The following is a 22,685-nucleotide window of genomic DNA, read 5'->3' as shown; positions in this document are numbered from 1 at the left end:
AGGCATTTAATTGCAGCTGTCAGTTATGACCGCTGCATTTCACAGTCTTAATTAGCGGGCAAATAACCGCGGTCCCCAGCTGCACATAGCAGCTGGTAGCAGCAGGATACAGAGTGGTGTCACGGCACGACCCCACTCTAAATCCCGGGACAGACACATGCTCTACGGGTACAGCATGTGTCCCAAAGGGGTTAAAGTGTCCCTGTCTTTATAAGGTTCAAAACCTAAATCTAAATATAGAGGAAGGATAGAGCGGTGTCACAATCCTAGGGCACAGACACTCTAGGCCACGCCAATTTGACACAGGGCTGCAAATTTAAAAGTTGTTTTTTAGGGCAATAACTGCATCACCTGCCGGACAGACCCCAGGACAGATCTTGGATTATGACTCTTGAGAAAGGAACCGGTGCGGTTCCGAAACGCGTCGAGTCTCAATAAATACATATTTTATACGTTAATATTAATTTATTCCATTCTTCCCGGACCTGCGCCCTTTGATCCGTGTTTCGTTGGTGTTGGAGGTTTTTATGCATATCATTCCTTCGGGATAGCGGGAGTGGCTGCGGTCCTTTATACATGCTTTGACGAGTGTTGTGCATCTACCTATAGCACAACCCCACCAGGTGAGGGTCTCCTTACACGCTGTCTCCTCTCTGTCTGTTATACCTTTGATCCGCGCTATGGAGCTGTCCTTCTGTATTTTGTCTAATGATGAAGAGGGTGGGGAGGAAGGATAGAGCGGTGTCGCAATCCTAGGGCACAGACACTCTAGACCACGCCAATTTGACACAGGGCTGCAAATTTAAAAGTTGTTTTTTAGGACAATAACTGCATCACCTGCTGGACAGACCCCAGGACAGATCTTGGATTAAACGCAGCTATATGACGGTACAAGTGGTTTGGGGGAGGGGGGGGGGTCATATTGTGGGTACAGAGTCGCTTTAGGAACAGATTCCCCCATGTAACATTTAAGTTCTTGAGCTTTTATCAGGCCAGGTGAATAAGCCGCTGCCAATCTCCCCTCTATTTCTTGGCTTTATTACACAACTTTTACCCTGTTTTTTTCGCATCCACATTTTTCCACTCCTTATTTCTACTTTCCGGGTTTTACCAAGAACTTTTCTGCTTATAATAATATTTATTTCTTCAGCCGCTGAAATCCCGACCGTCTATTAATAAAGCGAATGATCCATGTGCCGTCTATACATACTAATACAGTACTAATTGATGGGATAATAGTCTTTTCCAGTGGAATGGAATAGCTGGTGTTTATCCGCGACTCGGGAGAGAAGATTCATGGATGTTTATTCAGACCCGTCAGCGGGAGATTTATTACGGGGTCTCCTCGCCGCTGCGCTGCCTACAACTAATGTAACAAATAAAAAGAAAAAGAGGCCATGATAGGAATTCATTGTGATTCATCCGCCTGCTCTAAATATTTGCTCTGCCGCCGCTGCATGAGTCACTTTTATAGAAATCCCAATATAAATAGCCGAGAAAGCAGCGAACGTCGTCCCCGGCCCCCGAGCAGCACCATTGTCTAGCGACCCACCCGGCTGATTGCAACGCTGGATGTTAATACAACATATCGACATAATTATTGTGTTAGGACTAAGTGAATGCACCAGAAACAAGTTTTTCCTTCCACCTTATTTATTGTCATCCAGAGGACGGGTTAAATCAATTACCCTCCCAGCAACCACCAGGATTTCTGCTGAGTCTGCACTTGTACACTGAAGAATTGTTCAATCGCTTTCATTACAGAGATGTCACCCTCTTCACAGGCTAATGTGGACGTATGTGGGGAGCGCCTGCTCTGAAGGCAAAACGTGGTTAGAATAACAGCTGCTTCCTATTTCGGGTTAAAATAATATCGTCTATTGGAGGCAACGGAAGGTTAATTCAGCAAAAACGCCGTCAGGGGGAATTTATAGGAAGCTTCCGGGTCCAGCACTGAGCAGAGGATCTGCAGATATGGATCCAGCCGTGACCGGAGGATCTGCAGATATGGATCCAGCCGTGACCAGAGGATCTGCAGATATGGATCCAGCACTGAGCAGAGGATCTGCAGATATGGATCCAGCCGTGACCGGAGGATCTGCAGATATGGATCCAGCACTGAGCAGAGGATCTACAGATATGGATCCAGCACTGAGCAGAGGATCTGCAGATATGGATCCAGCACTGAGCAGAGGATCTGCAGATATGGATCCAGCACTGAGCAGAGGATCTGCAGATATGGATCCAGCAGTGAGCAGAGGATCTGCAGATATGGATCCAGCAGTGACCGGAAGATCTGCAGATATGGATCCAGCAGTGACCGGAAGATCTGCAGATATGGATCCAGCAGTGACCGGAAGATCTGCAGATATGGATCCAGCAGTGACCAGAGGATCTGCAGATATGGATCCAGCACTGAGCAGAGGATCTGCAGATATGGATCCAGCCGTGACCGGAGGATCTGCAGATATGGATCCAGCCGTGACCAGAGGATCTGCAGATATGGATCCAGCACTGAGCAGAGGATCTGCAGATATGGATCCAGCCGTGACCGGAGGATCTGCAGATATGGATCCAGCACTGAGCAGAGGATCTACAGATATGGATCCAGCACTGAGCAGAGGATCTGCAGATATGGATCCAGCACTGAGCAGAGGATCTGCAGATATGGATCCAGCACTGAGCAGAGGATCTGCAGATATGGATCCAGCAGTGAGCAGAGGATCTGCAGATATGGATCCAGCAGTGACCGGAAGATCTGCAGATATGGATCCAGCAGTGACCGGAAGATCTGCAGATATGGATCCAGCAGTGACCGGAAGATCTGCAGATATGGATCCAGCAGTGACCGGAAGATCTGCAGATATGGATCCAGCGGTGACCGGAAGATCTGCAGATATGGATCCAGCGGTGACCGGAGGATCTGCAGATATGGATCCAGCAGTGACCGGAGGATCTGCAGATATGGATCCAGCAGTGACCGGAGGATCTGCAGATATGGATCCAGCAGTGACCGGAGGATCTGCAGATATGGATCCAGCAGTAACTAGAGGATCTGCAGATATGGATCCAGCAGTGACCGGAGGATCTGCAGATATGGATCCAGCAGTGACCGGAGGATATGCAGATATGGATCCAGCAGTGACCGGAGGATCTGCAGATATGGATCCAGCAGTGACCGGAGGATCTGCAGATATGGATCCAGCAGTGACCGGAGGATCTGCAGATATGGATCCAGCAGTGACCGGAGTATCAGCAGATATGGATCCAGCACTAATCGGAGTATCTGCAGATATGGATCCAGCACTGAGCGGAGGATCTGCAGATATGGATCCAGCACTGAGCAGAGGATCTGCAGATATGGATCCAGCACTGAGCGGAGGATCTGCAGATATGGATCCAGCACTGAGCAGAGGATCTGCAGATATGGATCCAGCCGTGACCGGAGGATCTGCAGATATGGATCCAGCACTGAGCAAAGGATCTGCAGATATGGATCCAGCACTGAGCAAAGGATCTGCAGATATGGATCCAGCCGTGACCAGAGGATCTGCAGATATGGATCCAGCACTGACTGGAGGATCTTAACAGTCAGGTGTTTTACCGTGAATATTTAGATTGTATTGTCCACGGGGGGGGGTTCTGTGTTATGAATGAGGCCTTACATGTTATGGTTGCTATGGGAAGCTTAGGCTGGGTTGACGCTACAAATTTTTTCACCCGTATTTGCAAAAAACGATGGGAAAACGGGAGCATTTGTGTGCATCGGTTTTGATCTGTTTTTCCATTTAATTTCATTCTTATAAGAAAACCCCCCCACAATGGATCACAACTAGAGAATGCTGAAAGTTGGGCTTCGGATGGACTCCAGCATGCTCCAGGTTCGCTCATCTCTAATCACAACACCTTCTTTTTATTTTAACATGCACAAAAACATGGCCAACCACATTTCTGTGTACGCTAAATAAGATTCGCTTTGATCCTTTTTTTTTTTTTTTTAACTAATTAAAATCAATTGCAACCCCCCCCCCCCACAAAGGATACACACAAATGCATGGGGAAAAAAACATGAAAAAAAAAACCATAATGTGAACCCAGTCTAAGCCAGTTTTAAGAAGTGAAATTCTTATGCAGATTTTACATTTAAATTTTTTTTTTTGCCGGCACTGTACAGCGGCAGCGTAAAGATTAGGTACTCCATAGCATCCATATCATTTATAGAGATGAATGTTCTCTTCCTCATCTGAACTTTTCTAAATAGAACAGAATTTTTTTTCTCCATAAGGCAGCTCCTCCTCTTTGCTTTGGAATTTAAAAGGGTTCTTCCCCTGTATCATTTTTTTATACCCCAAATCCTGAAATCCTCTTTAGATTTAGATAAAGGGGAACTCTTTATCACAAGGATGGGGAACCTTTGGCCCACCAGCTTGGCTTTGGCTGTCCAGGCATGATGGGAGTTGTAGTTTTGCAGCTGGTGGTCCGAAGGTTCCCCGTCCCTGATTTATCATGTCCAATCTGCCAGCATCACTGTAAAGAAGAGGAGGAGTTGAAATCATTGGTAAATACTTCATTCAAAATGATTCACTATAACTTGCAACTTATTAAAGGGGTAGTCCCATCATCATTATCATGCTGTCCGAACCAAAACTTATGGTGGCAGTCCCTGGAGATTTTTCTCTGTTCAACAAACTTTGACTGATGGAGCTTTCTCTGTTTGTAGTTAGGTAGAATAAGCTCTATCAACCAAGGCCGTGGGGCAGGCAGAAGCCACCGGAGACCCATTGACTGGTGGTTCGGGCAGCATGGGTGTGATAGCAGGTTCCATGTAATTCATCCCCTGCTTATTCTGGGTTTAGGAGTTTGGTGGGTGATCTTATGTAATGACTAAGAGCCTTTCCTGTAGGACCATGAACACAGGCCGCTTTCATGGAGTAGGACTGCCCACTTGACTTCTAAACTAAAAAGAAAGAATAAGCTGATATTAAAGGAGAGCTCCGGGCTGGGTGATTTTTGACAGAGTGCCGTGGAGTGGGAGGATGTAAGAAGTAACAAGCTCTCACCTCCCCCGCTCCAGCCCTGGTGCCGGTATCCCAAAGCTCTGGTCCCCCGGTTCTTGGTCTGAGTGGGGACCTGGGACGTAACGTGATGGGCTCGCTCAGCCTGTCAGCTGCCGAGGTGGGACCCTGCTACGACTGCTGACTGGCTGAGCGGGCCTGGTACATCAAGTCCAAGGTCCCCGCTTAGACCAAGAAGCTCCTGGGACCGGGGGACAAGAGCTGCAGGATACTGGCACCAGGGAAGGAGCGGGGGAGAGCATGTTACTTCTTACATCCTCCCCGGAACTATCCTAAAAATCACCTCAGCCAGGAGTTTTCCTTTAAATAAACAAAATACAAGTTATTATAACTCTTTTTCCACAACACTATATATTGTCATACTAAGCCTGGGTTTACACTACATTTTTGCAATACTTTTTTTCATTCTTTCTTTTTTTTCTTTTTTTTTTTTTAGCAAAAAACGGATGCATGTGTGTGCATCCATTTTGATCCGTTTTTTTTGCCATTGAATTCCATTGTAAAATAAAACGGATCCATTTTTTTTTAAACGTACACAAAAACATAGGTCGACCTTATTTTTGTGTCCGTTAAAAAAAACTGATCCATTTTTTTAAATAATGGAATTCAATGAAAAAATGGATGCACAAACTCATCCGTTTTTTTCCATCCGTGTTTTGTTTTTTTGTTTTTGCAAAAAAAAAAAAAAACAAAAAAAAAAAACGTACTGCAAAAACATAGTGTGAACCCAGCCTAAGCTATTCCTGCGCTATATCATGATGCTGAGAAAAGACAATGTATGCCCCAGATCTTCACGCTGTATTCAACTTGAATATCACAAATTACTATAGAACAAACTGTGAAGATCCCAAAAATATATAAAATTTTACTTTTATTGATACTTTTAAATTTGTGCAAAATTTCTATATCATGATGCTGGCAGATTAGACTACCTATTTATAGTGACTGATATATAGATAATAAACAGCACAACAGAACCGAATAATAATATTTGAGAGAAGAAAACAACTTAAAGGGAAACAAGGCAAATCAGCAGGTTAGAAGCCTGTCCGTATAGTGCACTATAGGGCGCTGAGGATGACGGTAAGTTGTCATAGTTCCCAGAAATTAAGGAGGTGGTTTGCCGCACTGGGGGCGGGACTTCTACCCTGGCCAGCCCGCCCCTTCTAATGATCATCAAGTGCTTTGCAATAAAGGGACTGCAGAGTGCCGCCCCAATATTCATAAGGAAGGGTGGGCTGGCTGGGACGGATAGGTACACCGAGGGTAGAAGTCCTGACCCCAGGGCTCCAATCTACCTCATTACCATATGGATTAATCTACAAAGTACATGAAAGCGGCCCTGAGGATGAAGGTAGGTAACTTACTGTCATTCTCAGAGCCCTTGTGCTCTATAAAGACATATGAGCAGGTTAGATGCTTCTATCCTGCTGATAGGTTCCATTTAAAGGGGTACTCCGGCAAAAATATTTTTCTTTCAAATCAACTGGTGTCAGAAAGTTATAGTGATTTGTAAATTACTTCCATTAAACAATCTCTAGTCTTCCATTACTTATCAGCTGCTTTATGTCCTGCAGGAAGTGTTGTATTCTCTCCAGTCTGACACAGTGCTCTCTGCTGCCACCTCTGTCCATGTCAGGAACTGTCCAGAGCAGCAGCAAAGAGGTGGCAGAGGTGGCAGCAGAGAGCAGTGTGTCAGACTGGAGAGAATACACCAGCTGAGAGGACATACAGCAGCTGATAAGTACTGGAAGACTGAAGATTTTTTAATAGAAGTAATTTACAAAATCAATATAACTTTCTGACACCAGTTGATTTGAAAGAAAAAGATTTTCGCCGGAGTTCCCCTTTAAAGACTTTTGTATTATGTGGAAAAGCTAAGGGATAATAAAGAATAATAAAAAATAATAAAAATTAATGAGAAAAAAAAACCGGAAGTTGTCTAAGAATAAGCGTGAGTTGATGCTTCATGGTGGCCAAAACAAAAGAGGAGGAGGATGGCCACTAGAAAACCACGGCGGCTCTTCTCCTCCTATCCTCGTACCTGCATGTGGGGGGGGGGGGGGGGCAGGATACTTTGCTTCACAATCACACGTTTGCCGTTAATGTGATACAAAATCTAATTTGGTTAGTGCAATCCTGGAGAGAGACGGGGGGTAAACACTGCATTCGCTTCCAGCTCTGAAGGATGTAATGTTCCTCCCTGCCGCTCGCTCTACAACCCTCTCTATGTGGCGGCCTCTGTGATTTAATGGACTATTTCCCACCTACGCATTGTTCTGTGAGGTTGGCGCTCCCTCTCAGATAATTCCGGATAAAGCATGGCGCTCTCACCGGCTGCTGCATCAGCATCATTTACACCAGGAATCTCTCTCATCTCCCAGCCACGGGTTAGAGGGACAGAAATAAATGGTTCATGGGGGGAGAGAGAGAGAGAGAGAGATAAAGAGAGAGAAAGAGAGAGGGACAAAGAGAGGGAGAGCGAAAAGAGGAAGAGAGAGATGGAGAGTGCGGAGAGAGAGAGGAAGAGAAAGAGCGCAAAGAGGAAGAGAGACGGAGAGCCCAAAGAGGAAGAGAGAGAGGGAGAGCCCAAAGAGGAAGAGAGAGAGGGAGAGCCCAAAGAGGAAGAGAGAGATGGAAAGTGCGGAGGAAGAGAGAGAGAGCGCAAAGAGGAAGAGAGATGGAGAGCGCAAAGAGGAAGAGAGATGGAGAGCGCAAAGAGGAAGAGAGATGGAGAGCGCAAAGAGGAAGAGAGATGGAGAGCGCAAAGAGGAAGAGAGATGGAGAGCGCAAAGAGGAAGAGAGATGGAGAGCGCAAAGAGGAAGATAGAGACCGCAAAGAGGAAGAGAGACGGAGAGCGCAAAGAGGAAGAGAGAGAGCGCAAAGAGGAAGAGAGAGAGGGAGAGCGCGAGAGAGAGAGGAGAGCGCAAAGAGGAAGCAAGAGATGGAGAGTGCGGAGAGAGAGAGAGGAAGAGAGCGCAAAGAGGAAGAGAGACGGAGAGTGCGGAGAGAGAGAGAGGAAGAGAGCGCAAAGAGGAAGAGAGACGGAGAGTGCGGAGAGAGAGAGAGGAAGAGAGCGCAAAGAGGAAGAGAGATGGAGAGTGCGGAGAGAGAGAGAGGAAGAGAGCGCAAAGAGGAAGAGAGACGGAGAGTGCGGAGAGAGAGAGGAAGAGAGCGCAAAGAGGAAGAGAGACGGAGAGTGCGGAGAGAGAGAGGAAGAGAAAGAGAGCGCAAAGAGGAAGAGAGACGGAGAGCGCGGAGAGAGAGAGGAAGAGAAAGAGAGCGCAAAGAGGAAGAGAGACGGAGAGCGCGGAGAGAGAGAGGAAGAGAAAGAGAGCGCAAAGAGGAAGAGAGACGGAGAGCGCGGAGAGAGAGAGGAAGAGAAAGAGAGCGCAAAGAGGAAGAGAGACGGAGAGCGCAAAGAGAAGGAGAGAGAGGGAGAGCCCAAAGAGGAAGAGAGAGATGGAAAGTGCGGAGGAAGAGAGAGAGAGCGCAAAGAGGAAGAGAGATGGAGAGCGCAAAGAGGAAGAGAGAGAGCGCAAAGAGGAAGAGAGAGAGGGAGAGCGCAAAGAGGAAGAGAGAGGGAGAGCGCAAAGAGGAAGAAAGCGCAAGAAAGAGAGATAAAGGCAGAGAGAGAAGAAAAAAGAGAGAGAAAGAGAGAGAGAGATTGAGAGAGGGAAGGCGATTGTGCACACAGGGAGCGAAAAGAGAGGGGTTAATAGTATATTAATCAGTAGTGGTGGCACATCTGTATATAACAGGCACACTGCTCTCACACCCTTAGGGCCGTCCCCAATGCTCGCACATCTGTATATAACAGCCGCACTGCTCGCACACCCGTAGGGCCGTCCCCGGTGGTGGCACATCTGTATATAACAGGCGCACTGTTTGCACACCCGTAGGGCCGTCCCCGGTGCTCGCACATCTGTATATAACAGCCGCACTGCTCGCACACCCTTAGGGCCGTTCCCGGTGCTCGCACATCTGTATATAACAGGCGCACTGCTCGCACACCCGTAGGGCCGTCCCCGGTGGTGGCACATCTGTATATAACAGCCGGACTGCTCGCACACCCTTAGGGCCGTCCCCGGTGCTCGCACATCTGTATATAACAGCCGCACTGCTCGCACACCCTTAGGGCCGTCCCCGGTGCTCGCACATCTGTATATAACAGCCGGACTGCTCGCACACCCTTAGGGCCGTCCCCGGTGCTCGCACATCTGTATATAACAGCCGCACTGCTCTCACACCCTTAGGGCCGTCCCCGGTGCTCGCACATCTGTATATAACAGCCGCACTGCTCGCACACCCTTAGGGCCGTTCCCGGTGCTCGCACATCTGTATATAACAGGCGCACTGCTCGCACACCCGTAGGGCCGTCCCCGGTGGTGGCACATCTGTATATAACAGCCGGACTGCTCGCACACCCTTAGGGCCGTCCCCGGTGCTCGCACATCTGTATATAACAGCCGCACTGCTCGCACACCCTTAGGGCCGTCCCCGGTGCTCGCACATCTGTATATAACAGCCGGACTGCTCGCACACCCGCAGGGCCGTCCCCGGTGCTCGCACATCTGTATATAACACCCACAGCAGCACAGAGTCCTAGAGACTTTACATTTAATACGCAATGGAGGAGATTTATCAAACATGGTGTAAAGTGACACTGGCTCAGTCGCCCTCGGCCCTCACAGGAGTCTGTGAGGAATGAAAGGTGGAATCTGATTGGTTGCCGGGGGCGACTGAGCCAGTTTCCCTTTACACCATGTTTGATAAATCTCCCCCATGGTGTATTTTTGGGGCAGCGTTTTTTTTCTCCTTTCTGACGTTTTTGAGGCTCTGTGGCAGTTTTTCCAATAGGTTTTTGGTTTTTTTTGCAAACTGTGGCGTTTTTTTCTCCTATAAACTTCAATGGGATTATTCTGGTTGTCTCATTGCTGTGCGTATAAGTTTTTATAGTATACGCTCCGGCCGGTACCCCTAGCGGCGCCGCAAATAACTGACATTTAATTTTTTTGCAGACACAATTCATTGAAAAGCGGCTGCAGAAAGCTCAGTCAGTGCGCACTATGAAGAGAGCGGCTCCGGCCGCTTGCTTCATAGTGTGCTGTGGTGAGCTCTGATGCGGGCGCGCGCTGATGTGCCTGCATCAGAACTGTGCGGGCCGAAACAGCCGGGTCACGGTACAGCCGGTTTCTTACACCATGTGAACATGTCCATACTGTGCAAACCTTCCTGCAGGACATACAGCAGCTAATAAGTACTGAAAGGATTAAGATTTTTTTTAATAGAAGTAAATTAGAAATCTCTGGCACTTTTCCAGATGATTTGAAAGAAACCATTTTTCACAACCCCTTTCAGGCCATGTCTGTAGTGTGGGAAGGACAAATGGGCAGGAAAATGCGGTATTCCACAAGGCGGCCTGATCCCATGACGCCTTGGAGCACACGGATGGGACCCTGATGGAATGCGGACGGTATTCAGCAGGTTCTTACTCCTACAGGTACAGCTTAATCTGATACAACTTGTCCAAAAAGCTGCGGCCATATAAATGCAGAGCGATATAGTGAGTGAGTGCAGAACAGCAGACTGGAATGAATACTAATGCGCCATTCCCACCAACTCCACTATGTGCTATAGAGGCAGCGCAGAATTAAAGTAGAACCCTAAAAACCATAAGGAAGCAGCAAAGTGCTCGGCCATCAGCGGATGAACACCAGTCCGTTCACAGGAGAAGACCCCATTGTGTAAATGAGAGGTAAGGCCGTGTCTTGTACGGCTCGGCTTTTATTCCGGACATGTAGACCTGTGCGTGACGTGAACACAGATAATATATTAATAATGGAAACCTGCAGTAATCGCACTCCGGCCGCCGTTCAGCAGCAGCGCAGCATGCACTGAGTGCAAATTAAATCAAGTAATCAATAGAAAATTCTAAGTGCGCGAACAAGATAAAGCAAAATTAGGTGCCGGAAATAAAGGAGGACGGGGAAGGGTAAAGTCATCCTACTAAGAAGCATTGCCGCTCACATTGGGAGACAAAGACCAGGCTCATGGTCCCAGCCATCTGGTCTCCTTGGGCTCCTCATAGCTGCTTCGGGGGGGGGGGGGGGGGGAATGGGGGGGGGGTCGGTGTCCGGTACACAGTCTGCAGGTACTATTACATCTGGAGAAGGCCGAGCATAAGGTACATTGGTTGGCACATTTTCTACCTTAGCAACTGCAATTGTTTAGGACCACCTTTAATCTATGCCAAGTCCTGATACACGTATAACTAGTCCCATATCATGATATACCTGTATAACTAGTCCCATATCATGATATACCTGTATAACTAGACTAATATCATGATATACCTGTATGACTAGTCCCATATCATCATATACCTGTATAACTAGTGCCATTTTATGATATACCTGTATAACTAGTGCCATATCATGATACATGTATAACTAGTCCCATATCATGATATACCTGTATGACTAGTGCCATATCATGATACATGTATAACTAGTGCCATATCATGATATACCTGTATAACTAGTGCCATATCATGATACATGTATAACTAGTCCCATATCATGATATACCTGTATGACTAGTCCCATATCATGATATACCTGTACGACTAGTCCCATATCATGATATACCTGAATGACTAGTCCCATATCATGATATACCTGTATGACTAGTCCCATATCATGATATACCTGTACGACTAGTCCCATATCATGATACATGTAAAATCCCAGTCACTGAATGGCTGTGCGGCCAGACCATCAGCCGGGTTGTGAAAGCGCCAGAGATCCCAGAGCAGTCATCAGGTCCTGAAGAGGCATGGGGAGAGGTGATACCCTTGTTATTTCCCCCCTGTACCCCTGCCCTGGCCGGACTTCTCCTTTAAGTAAGAACAGTTGCTTTTTTTTTTTTTTTTTACTATAACTGCAAATGTCTAATGCATCCCTAGAAATACTTCTTATTAGACGGTGGATGTTTTTGGATGGCACATTTGTGGTTAAACCTGTCTGAAAATATTTTTATTTAAGTTTTTAATATTGCGCCTGATGCTTTTACAGTCCGCTAGGAGAAGAATACAGCGGACCCTGAACCCGCTGCATAAACAAGGGGAGTCGTGTCGTCCACTTCCTCTGACCGCTCCTAAATAACGGCAGCAACTGTACGGGATTTCTATTCTGCCCCCTGTGTGGGAAGCCCCTGCGGTGCAGTGAAGGGTTATAGCGAAAAAGCTGAAGGGGGGGAGGGGGGAGAGCTGGCAGACACCCAGAGGACTTAGTCCCCCTGCTCCAAGGTCATATTTCATCTATCATGCGCTGCTCCTCTGTTATTCTTATTAGACATATATGATTCAATAACCAGCTAAGGCCGGGCTCACACTAACTTTTATTATCTATTTTTGCAAAAAACTGCTAGAAAAACAGCAGCATTTATGTGCATCCGTTTTGATCCATTTTTCCTTTGACTTCCATTATTAAAAAAAAAAAAAAAAAGGAACAAAAAGCATCCTTTTTTAGCATATTCAAAAATTTGGTCAACCACGTTTTTGTGTACGTTAAAAAAAGATACATTTTCTTTTTCTTTTTTTTTTAAGTCTATGGAAAAATGGGTCAAAACGGATGCACACATATGTTTTTCTATCCGTTTTTTGCAAAAACAAATGGAAAAAATGTAGTGTGAACCCGGCCTTAGCTACCAGTGGAAGGGCGTGTCACAAAGCTGTCTGATACGGTCAGCTCTGATTGGATAGTATAGGGACACGCCCCAATGGCTAATAACCAGTCCCACATTTGTAGTTAGTACCAGAGGAACGGCGGCACATCAGACAGCTACATATAAATACAGAACGGATATTTTATGAGCATTACATCTGCTATAACAGACCAGGCCACGTGTGGGGACAGGCCCTTTTTAAGTTTACGGCCATCTATTTAGACCTTAAAGGGGGTGTTTACCAATATTTTATTTCAAATCAACTGGTGCCATAGATTTGTAATTTACTTCTATAAAGGAATCTAAAGTCTTCCAGTACTTATCAGCTGCTGTATGTCCTGCAGGAAGTGAAGTATTCTTTCCAGTCTGGAGAGCAGGAAAGGATTTTTATGCAAATTTGCTCCTGCTCTAGACAGTTCCAGACATGGACAGAGGTGGCAGCAGAGAGCACTGTGTCAGACTAGAGAGAATACACCACTTCCTGCAGCACATACAGCAGCTGATAAATACTGGAAGACTGGAGAGAATACACCACTTCCCGCAGCACATACAGCAGCTGATAAGTACTGGAAGACTGGAGATTTTTTTTAATAGAAGTAAATTACAAATTTCTGGCACTAGTTGTTTGAAAGAAAAAATGTTGGTGAACGACCCCTTTAAATTGCCGGACCAACTATAAGCCCACATATTTGGGGACTGGGAGGGCATGTCAACAAACTGTAAAAAAAAGTGTGTAGTCAGGGCACTCTGCTATTACCGCACAGCACAATCTCATGGGATCGGGGTTGACTAAAGGTTCTCGTTCATAATGAGTGGTTGCTCGGTTTCCACATTCCTATACTATGTACAGTACTGTATATACTTACTATATGGAACACATAGTACATGTATAGAACAGTGTGCTTAATCAACAGCGGTCGCCAGTAACACTTTCTGGCAGGACTCCTAACTGCCCCCAGAGTCCCTAATGGTCCTACCAGACCGTGGACTAAATGCTCAGGAACAGCGCCAAAGATGAACGTAAGAGACATCCTATATGAGACATCCTATAAGAGGCACCCTATACAAGACACTATACTATAAGAGACATTACTATAAGAGACATTACTATAAGAGACACGCTATAAGAGACACACTATAAGAGACACGCTATAAGAGACACACTATAAGAGACATACTATAAGAGACATACTATAAGAGACACGCTATAAGAGACACACTATAAGAGACACGCTATAAGAGACATACTATAAGAGACATACTATAAGAGACACACTATAAGAGACACACTATAAGAGACACACTATAAGAGACACACTATAAGAGACACGCTATAAGAGACATTACTATAAGAGACATTACTATAAGACATTACTATAAGAGACACACTATAAGAGACACACTATAAGAGACACACTATAAGAGACACACTATAAGAGACACACTATAAGAGACACACTATAAGAGACACACTATAAGAGACATACTATAAGAGACATTACTATAAGAGACACACTATAAGAGACACACTATAAGGGACACACTATAAGAGACACGCTATAAGAGACACACTATAAGAGACACACTATAAGAGACACACTATAAGAGACACACTATAAGAGACATTACTATAAGAGACACACTATAAGAGACACACTATAAGAGACATACTATAAGAGACATTACTATAAGAGACACACTATAAGAGACACACTATAAGAGACACACTATAAGAGACATTACTATAAGAGACACACTATAAGAGACACACTATAAGAGACACACTATAAGAGACACACTATAAGAGACACACTATAAGAGACACACTATAAGGAACACTATAAGAGACACACTATAAGAGACACACTATAAGAGACACACTATAAGAGACACACTATAAGAGACACACTATAAGAGACACACTATAAGAGACACACTATAAGAGACATACTATAAGAGACATTACTATAAGAGACATTACTATAAGAGACACACTATAAGAGACACACTATAAGAGACATACTATAAGAGACATTACTATAAGAGACACACTATAAGAGACACACTATAAGAGACACACTATAAGAGACATACTATAAGAGACACACTATAAGAGACACACTATAAGAGACACACTATAAGAGACACACTATAAGAGACACACTATAAGAGACACACTATAAGAGACATACTATAAGAGACACACTATAAGAGACACACTATAAGAGACACACTATAAGAGACACACTATAAGAGACATACTATAAGAGACATACTATAAGAGACATACTATAAGAGACACACTATAAGAGACACACTATAAGAGACACATACTATAAGAGACACACTATAAGAGACATAAGAGACACACTATAAGAGACACACTATAAGGGACACCCTAAAAGAGACACACTAGAAGAGACATAAGAGACATACACTATAAGAGACATACACTATAAGAGACATACACTATAAGAGACATACACTATAAGAGACATACACTATAAGAGACATACACTATAAGAGACATACACTATAAGAGACACCCTAGAAGAGACACACTATAAAGAGACACACTATAAAGAGACACGGGACATATCAGCAGGTTAGATCCGACTCAACACCTGAGAGTTCCCCTTTAACCAGCTGAGAGTTCCCCTTTAACCAGCTGAGAGTTCCCCTTTAATATAAGAAAATGCTGCATGTTGCTTGGGCGCATGTAGCGTGCGCTGTGCATGTATCTGTAAGTCGTGCGCTGTGCATGTATCTGTAAGTCGTGCGCTGTGCATGTATCTGTAAGTTGTGCGCTGGATGAGTTAGCTTACCTCACACCTCTCTAATGGGAATTATTTTTACCTTCTCGGCTTTATCTCGTGCTTCTCACATACAAAAATACCAGAGGTTTTTTTTTATCTTCAGTGCAGTTTATTAGACTGTATTATAATTGTATGTAGCCGGACACAGATCAATCGTATCGGTGTTCTTTCAGTTAAAGGGGTATTCCCATCTGGACTGACAGAGTTAGATTTGGGGTCCTGACCTCCTGGGGGTCCCATGGCCGCCCACACAGACAGGAGACAATTCAGTAACATTAGAGAACATACTGAAGGACCTTATCATGTGATATCACCACAGGTCCTGTAGTCTGCACCATGAAGGAGGAAGACTAAAGCCACAGGAAAAGGGACAGGGAGGACAATCACTGAAGAGAGGGATACAGGGTGAGCAGTCTGGGGTGGGGGAGGGGGATACAGGGTGAGCAGTCTGGAGTGGGGGCAGGGGATACAGGGTGAGCAGTCTAGGGTGGGGGAGGGGGATACAGGGTGAGCAGTCTGGAGTGGGGGCAGGGGATACAGGGTGAGCAGTCACTACTCAGCTAAGAACCCTGAAAATATATGGATGTGGATCAGTGCCCCTTCTATTGCACAGCCACCTTATCTGTGCCCCTTCTATAGCATAGTATTAGTGCCCCTTCTATAGCACCGTGTTAGTGCCCCTTCTATAGCACCATGTTAGTGCCCCTTCTATATCACAGTATCAGTGCCCCTTCTATATCACAGTATCAGTGCCCCTTCTATAGCACAGTATTATTGCCCCTTCTATAGCACAGTATTATTGCCCCTTCTATAGCACAGTATTATTGCCCCTTCTATAGCAAAGTATTATTGCCCCTTCTATAGCACAGTATTATTGCCCCTTCTATAGCACAGTATTATTGCCCCTTCTATAGCACAGTATTATTGCCCCTTCTATAGCACAGTATTATTGCCCCTTCTATAGCAAAGTATTATTGCCCCTTCTGTAGCACAGTATCAGTGACCCTTCTATAGCACAGTATTATTGCCCCTTCTGTAGCACAGTATCAGTGCCCCTTCTATAGCACAGTATTATTGCCCCTTCTATAGCACAGTATTATTGCCCCTTCTATAGCACAGTATTATTGCCCCTTCTATAGCACAGTATTATTGCCCCTTCTGTAGCACAGTATCAGTGACCCTTCTATAGCACAGTATTATTGCCCCTTCTGTAGCACAGTATCAGTGACCCTTCTATAGCACAGTATTATTGCCCCTTCTGTAGCACAGTATCAGTGACCCTTCTATAGCACAGTATTATTGCCCCTTCTGTAGCACAGTATCAGTGCCCCTTCTATAGCACACAGTATTATTGCCCCTTCTGTAGCACAGTATCAGTGACCCTTCTATAGCACAGTATTATTGCCCCTTCTGTAGCACAGTATCAGTGCCCCTTCTATAGCACACAGTATTATTGCCCCTTCTATAGCACAGTATCAGTGCCCCTTCTATAGCACAGTATTATTGCCCCTTCTATAGCACAGTATCAGTGCCCCTTCTATAGCACAGTATCAGTGCCCCTTCTATAGCACAGTATCAGTGCCCCTTCTGTAGCACAGTATCAGTGCCCCTTCTATAGCACAGTATCAGTGCCCCTTCTGTAGCACACAGTATTAGTGCCCCTTCTGTAGCACAGTATCAGTGCCCCTTCTATAGCACAGTATCAGTGCCCCTTCTATAGCACAGTATCAGTGACCCTTCTATAGCACAGTATTATTGCCCCTTCTGTAGCACACAGTATTAGTGCCCCTTCTGTAGCACAGTATCAGTGCCCCTTCTATAGCACAGTATCAGTGCCCCTTCTATAGCACAGTATCAGTGCCCCTTCTATAGCACAGTATCAGTGCCCCTTCTATAGCACAGTATTATTGCCCCTTCTATAGCACAGTATCAGTGCCCCTTCTATAGCACAGTATCAGTGCCCCTTCTATAGCACAGTATCAGTGCCCCTTCTATAGCACACAGTATCAGTGCCCCTTCTATAGCACAGTATTAGTGCCCCTTCTATAGCACAGTATCAGTGCCCCTTCTATAGCACACAGTATCAGTGCCCCTTCTATAGCACAGTATTAGTGCCCCTTCTATAGCACAGTATCAGTGCCCCTTCTATAGCACAGTATCAGTGCCCCTTCTATAGCACAGTATCAGTGCCCCTTCTATAGCACAGTATTATTGCCCCTTCTATAGCACAGTATTATTGCCCCTTCTATAGCACAGTATTATTGCCCCTTCTATAGCACAGTATTATTGCCCCTTCTATAGCACAGTATCAGTGCCCCTTCTATAGCACAGTATTATTGCCCCTTCTATAGCACAGTATTATTGCCCCTTCTATAGCACAGTATTATTGCCCCTTCTATAGCACAGTATTATTGCCCCTTCTGTAGCACACAGTATCAGTGCCCCTTCTATAGCACAGTATCAGTGCCCCTTCTATAGCACAGTATCAGTGCCCCTTCGATAGCACAGTATTCGTGCCCCTTCTATAGCACACAGTATCAGTGCCCCTTCTGTAGCACACAGTATCAGTGCCCCTTCTGTAGCACAGTATCAGTGCCCCTTCTATAGCACACAGTATTAGTGCCCCTTCTATAGCACAGTATCAGTGCCCCTTCTATAGCACAGTATCAGTGCCCCTTCTATAGCACAGTATCAGTGCCCCTTCTATAGCACAGTATTAGTGCCCCTTCTATAGCACAGTATCAGTGCCCCTTCTATAGCACAGTATCAGTGCCCCTTCTATAGCACACAGTATCAGTGCCCCTTCTATAGCACACAGTATTAGTGCCCCTTCTATAGCACAGTATCAGTGCCCCTTCTATAGCACAGTATCAGTGCCCCTTCTATAGCACAGTATCAGTGCCCCTTCTATAGCACAGTATCAGTGCCCCTTCTATAGCACAGTATCAGTGCCCCTTCTATAGCACAGTATTCATGCCCCTTCTGTAGCACACAGTATCAGTGCCCCTTCTATAGCACAGTATCAGTGCCCCTTCTATAGCACCGTGTTAGTGCCCCTTCTATAGCCACGGCCACCATTATTACCATCCGCAATCTCAGCCCCGACAAGGCGAGCGCGGAGAGCCGATCCCGTACGTCATGTGCAGACAAACCTTTCATGTGCTTTTTTTCTGCCTGCAATTCAAATAGAAATACTACACAGACCTCAGTGCCATAAAGCAAGATGATGAAAGAATAATGAGAAGGAGAAAACTGCCAATGGGTAAAACAGAACGCAGCACTCTCCGCAGAAGAGATAGATACTTTCTATCAGAAAAGCGGTTACCAGCACAGATAAAAGCCACATAACCCAGCATGCTCCATTATTCTATTACATTGAGGAGATATTGTAGCAGCCTAGCAGCAGTATATAAGACGCCAGCAAACCGATACCGCTTCTCCAGCTCCGAGCATATTGCCGCTATAATGGCACAGCTGCCATAAAGTTACACATTATATCACATTTCATGGGACTAATGATGCAAGGCGTCTTATAACCGAGACAAATATCCAAATAAATTTGGTCGTCATTAATAAAATACGACAAATTGTAAGAAAGTTGAAATGTGTTGTTCATTGTGTGAACTCCAGTATTAAAGGGGTTTCTTTCAAACTAACTGGTGCCAGAAATTTCTAATTTACTTCTATTAAAAAAGCTCAAGTCTTCCAGTACTTATCAGCTGCTGTATGTAAAGAAAAAACATAAAGAAAACGTTAAAAAAAACATAGAAAGTGGAATATTTATAAAAAAAAAACTATGGTATGTTATAATACTTGTTGCACATATGTTCGTGCATCTATGCTTTTTGTAAGGGACCAATCACACGTCTGCAGTGCAGCCCATCATGGCGGCCCCATGAAACGTGCCTCACTACTGCTCCCTGCTTTACAGAGCACTACATTAAAGATGGCGTTCCGCGCCACAAAGTCAGGTCCGCACTAAAACCTGTTTTTTTTTTTTTTTTTTTGCGGCAAGCATTGTGGGCCCATACACACATATGGCCATGTTCATGGGGCCTTTGAAATCTATTGGCCCCATGTTCTGTCCACAGTGGCAGGTCCGCAACTACGGAGAGAAACACTAACATGTGAATAGGGCCTAAGTAAACAACAAAAAGGTAAAAGACCGATCGTATGCTACCTATTGGTTAGTTTATGTTATGCCAATGTTTTTAATCAGCCCCACTGTGGTCATGTGTCCTCTTCTGATAAACTCTACTTCTACTTCTGTAGTATTATATGCGCTGTCCAGAGCTGTATCCACCATTAGGCTCTGGTAACCCTGTGGCACCTGTTTGGCGCCCGCACTACAGTGAAAAGAGAAGCAGTTGGCTATCCTTGTATAATGGTGGCACCAGGTTCCTGCAGCCTCGGGCCTTATTGGAATGAAGGGGCAGAAGGGAGGTAGTTAGTTTCAGTGATGGTTCATCCAAATTCAGGTTGGCTGCCTGGGATCTGTATTACACAATGGGGGTATTACATGGGGGTGGGGTGGAGGGGTCCTGGGTCTGTATTACGTTATGGTCGGCTGTCTGGGATCTGTATTACATATTGGGGGTATTACATGGGGGGTTGGGGGGGGCTCTGGGTCTGTATTACGTTATGGTCGGCTGGTAGATTTACCTGTGGAAATATTGTGGACTTCTGTCCCGTGGGAAGATACTCGTATATTCTCTATATATAAGGTTAAAGTAAAACTATGAATAAAATTAAATTGATATTTCTTTTTGCTGACAGGAGAGAATGATTTTCAACCCCTGGGCGCTACCTCCGTGTTACATCGGTAACGTAAACCAAGCTGACGTGTCACCATTTTGTGGCCCCACAAAGTTCTGGATACAAATTATCAAAGGATTATTCCAAGTTCCATCAATAAATGTCATTTACACTATTTCTATAACAAAAAGTTAAATACTTTATTGAAGAAAATTTCTGCATCCACTCAATCCATATTTTAGTTCTTATTGCTGTGAATAAATAATAATAATAATAATAATAATAATAATAATAATAATAATAATAAGTTCCCATGAATAATCAAGCTTGTCATGTAATGCATCAGCAGGTTTTATCTACGGAAATAAAACAAAGATTCTCAGGAAAACCGGATTTCAGAAAAAAACAGGCGCAGGACGGAAACAATCTACAAACAGAGGAAAGAATCCATGAACAAGGAGGCCTGTTCTATCTATAAGATGTTGGTGCCGTCTGCTGTATGAGGTTCTTAGGATTCATTTATCCAAGAAGATATAAGCAAGAAGATTGTCTACCTATAATAATAAATTGGGTAAATTCTCCTACAACATGGGCTTCATGTGATCAGCGCTATACATACAACCTATCCCTTCCATCTGCTCCTACACTACATGCCCAGACACATAAAGGAGGTTTCCTACTTTTTGGCCCCTATTATATTACTATACTATGACATTGGATACACTTTGGACTTTTGCGCATGGCATTTAGTAGCGTTCCTTCCGATATTATACACCTAGAAAGTGATAGAAGAACGGACTTACTGAGCTGAAGAGAAATCCTTCACCGTTCATTGCCACGTAGAGTCCTGCTTTAACTCCTTGTATTGCAACCACTCGGAGACCCACAGGAATTAGATTGAAGAGAGCTGGAGGAAGAGAAGACGATCTGGTGAGAGACGCTCCTCGATCTACTGTCCATGGAACAATCTCATTAGCATTTATTATACAGATTATTAGCCTAGGAGACTTTATTCATTACTGCAGTGGCCCCCGATCATCCTTGGAGTCCCGGACCAGATTACCATCAATTACACGGTGAACCCAGGGGAACTGATTCCTGTCGCTCTTCTACCTTAGTTTATCTGTAAGCACGCTAAAGGATCCTTGTAGACCCTCTTGGCCATAGCCAATCAGCGAGATCGGCACTTGTTTGTGGTGCCTTTACACAGCACAAGAAATCTAGCACCCAGGCTGCACAAACAATCCATGTATCGTTCATGAGGCCATAACAACTGACAGCACAGATCTACCTATATAAGTGCTGTCAGTTTCCATATCACACTGCAGCACATACTTACCGCTGCTGCTGTGATCCGGCTCCCTGATCTTTCAGCTCTCCAGTCCATTCACTGTGGCTTTAGGCTCCGCCTCCTCCAGAATGATTGACAGCCGGGGGAGGAAGGGCCTGAAGACACAGCGGCTGGATGGAAGAGCCAGAGAATAGATTGCTGGATCACAGAGGCATCGGTAAGTATGTGCTGCTGTTTGATATGGAAACTGACAGCACACATACATGTATCTCTTTATCGTCCTCACACAGGAAGATGTGCAGCAGCTGAGAATACATTTTAAAGCCTGCTCTAAACAGACGATCAGCTGAGGATTCAGCGCTTTGCTTGCCCTCAGCTGATCGCTCTCATTTTTACACAACATGGTACATAACATGATTTTTTCACAGCTCTTATTTAACACTGCAATATTTTTAGCAAATCCATAAAAGAATTAACAAACGGAAGTTTTTCAAATCTGCAGATTGATCAATTTTCTGCATGGAAACTTTGTGGAGTTTTATACACCTGTCTCCTACTGTAATCCAAAGCATAGTTTACCTTGAAAATCCCCGGGTGAAATCCAAACCTTTTCTCTCCTGTGTAAATTCACCCTATGGCTATGCTCACACTGTGTATTTTTGCTCAGTATTTTTCAACCAAAACATGGAGTGGATTGAAAACACAGAAAGGCTATGTTCTCACACTGGTGAAATTTAGTGCATGGCTGTTATTTAAATGGCGGCCATCCTCTCAATTTCAGCAGTGTGAGAACATAGCCTTTCTCTGTTTTCTATCTACTCCTGATTTTGGTTGAAAAATGCTAAGCATAATACGATGTGGGAGCATAGCCTATTTCTGGGTTCACTCTGTGTGTTTTTTAATACAACTTAGATCACTATGTAACATAGCTTTAAAGGGAATCTGTCATCCCCCAGTGTGCTGTAGCTGGCAGACCCTGGTGAGCTTAGTGGCTTTTGGTAATATTCCGTGCAGTGGAT

The 22,685-nt window shown here is 44.8% G+C and overlaps 1 protein-coding gene across 3 annotated transcripts in view; it reads right to left on the bottom strand.

The window, feature by feature from the left end:
- The window catches only part of FGF12 (fibroblast growth factor 12), a 284,469-nt gene that overhangs the window by 53,047 nt on the left and 208,737 nt on the right, over positions 1-22,685 (bottom strand). For all 3 annotated transcript variants that reach the window (XM_069974406.1, XM_069974405.1, XM_069974404.1), the window contains one exon: positions 21,179-21,282. In XM_069974406.1, coding sequence (XP_069830507.1) covers positions 21,179-21,282 — 104 coding nt within the window. The remainder of the gene's footprint in view (positions 1-21,178; positions 21,283-22,685) is intronic.

Source organism: Dendropsophus ebraccatus, chromosome 6, assembly GCF_027789765.1.
Source record: "Dendropsophus ebraccatus isolate aDenEbr1 chromosome 6, aDenEbr1.pat, whole genome shotgun sequence".
Classification (NCBI taxonomy): Eukaryota; Metazoa; Chordata; class Amphibia; order Anura; family Hylidae; genus Dendropsophus; species Dendropsophus ebraccatus.
This window is presented reverse-complemented; position numbering and strand designations above follow the sequence as displayed.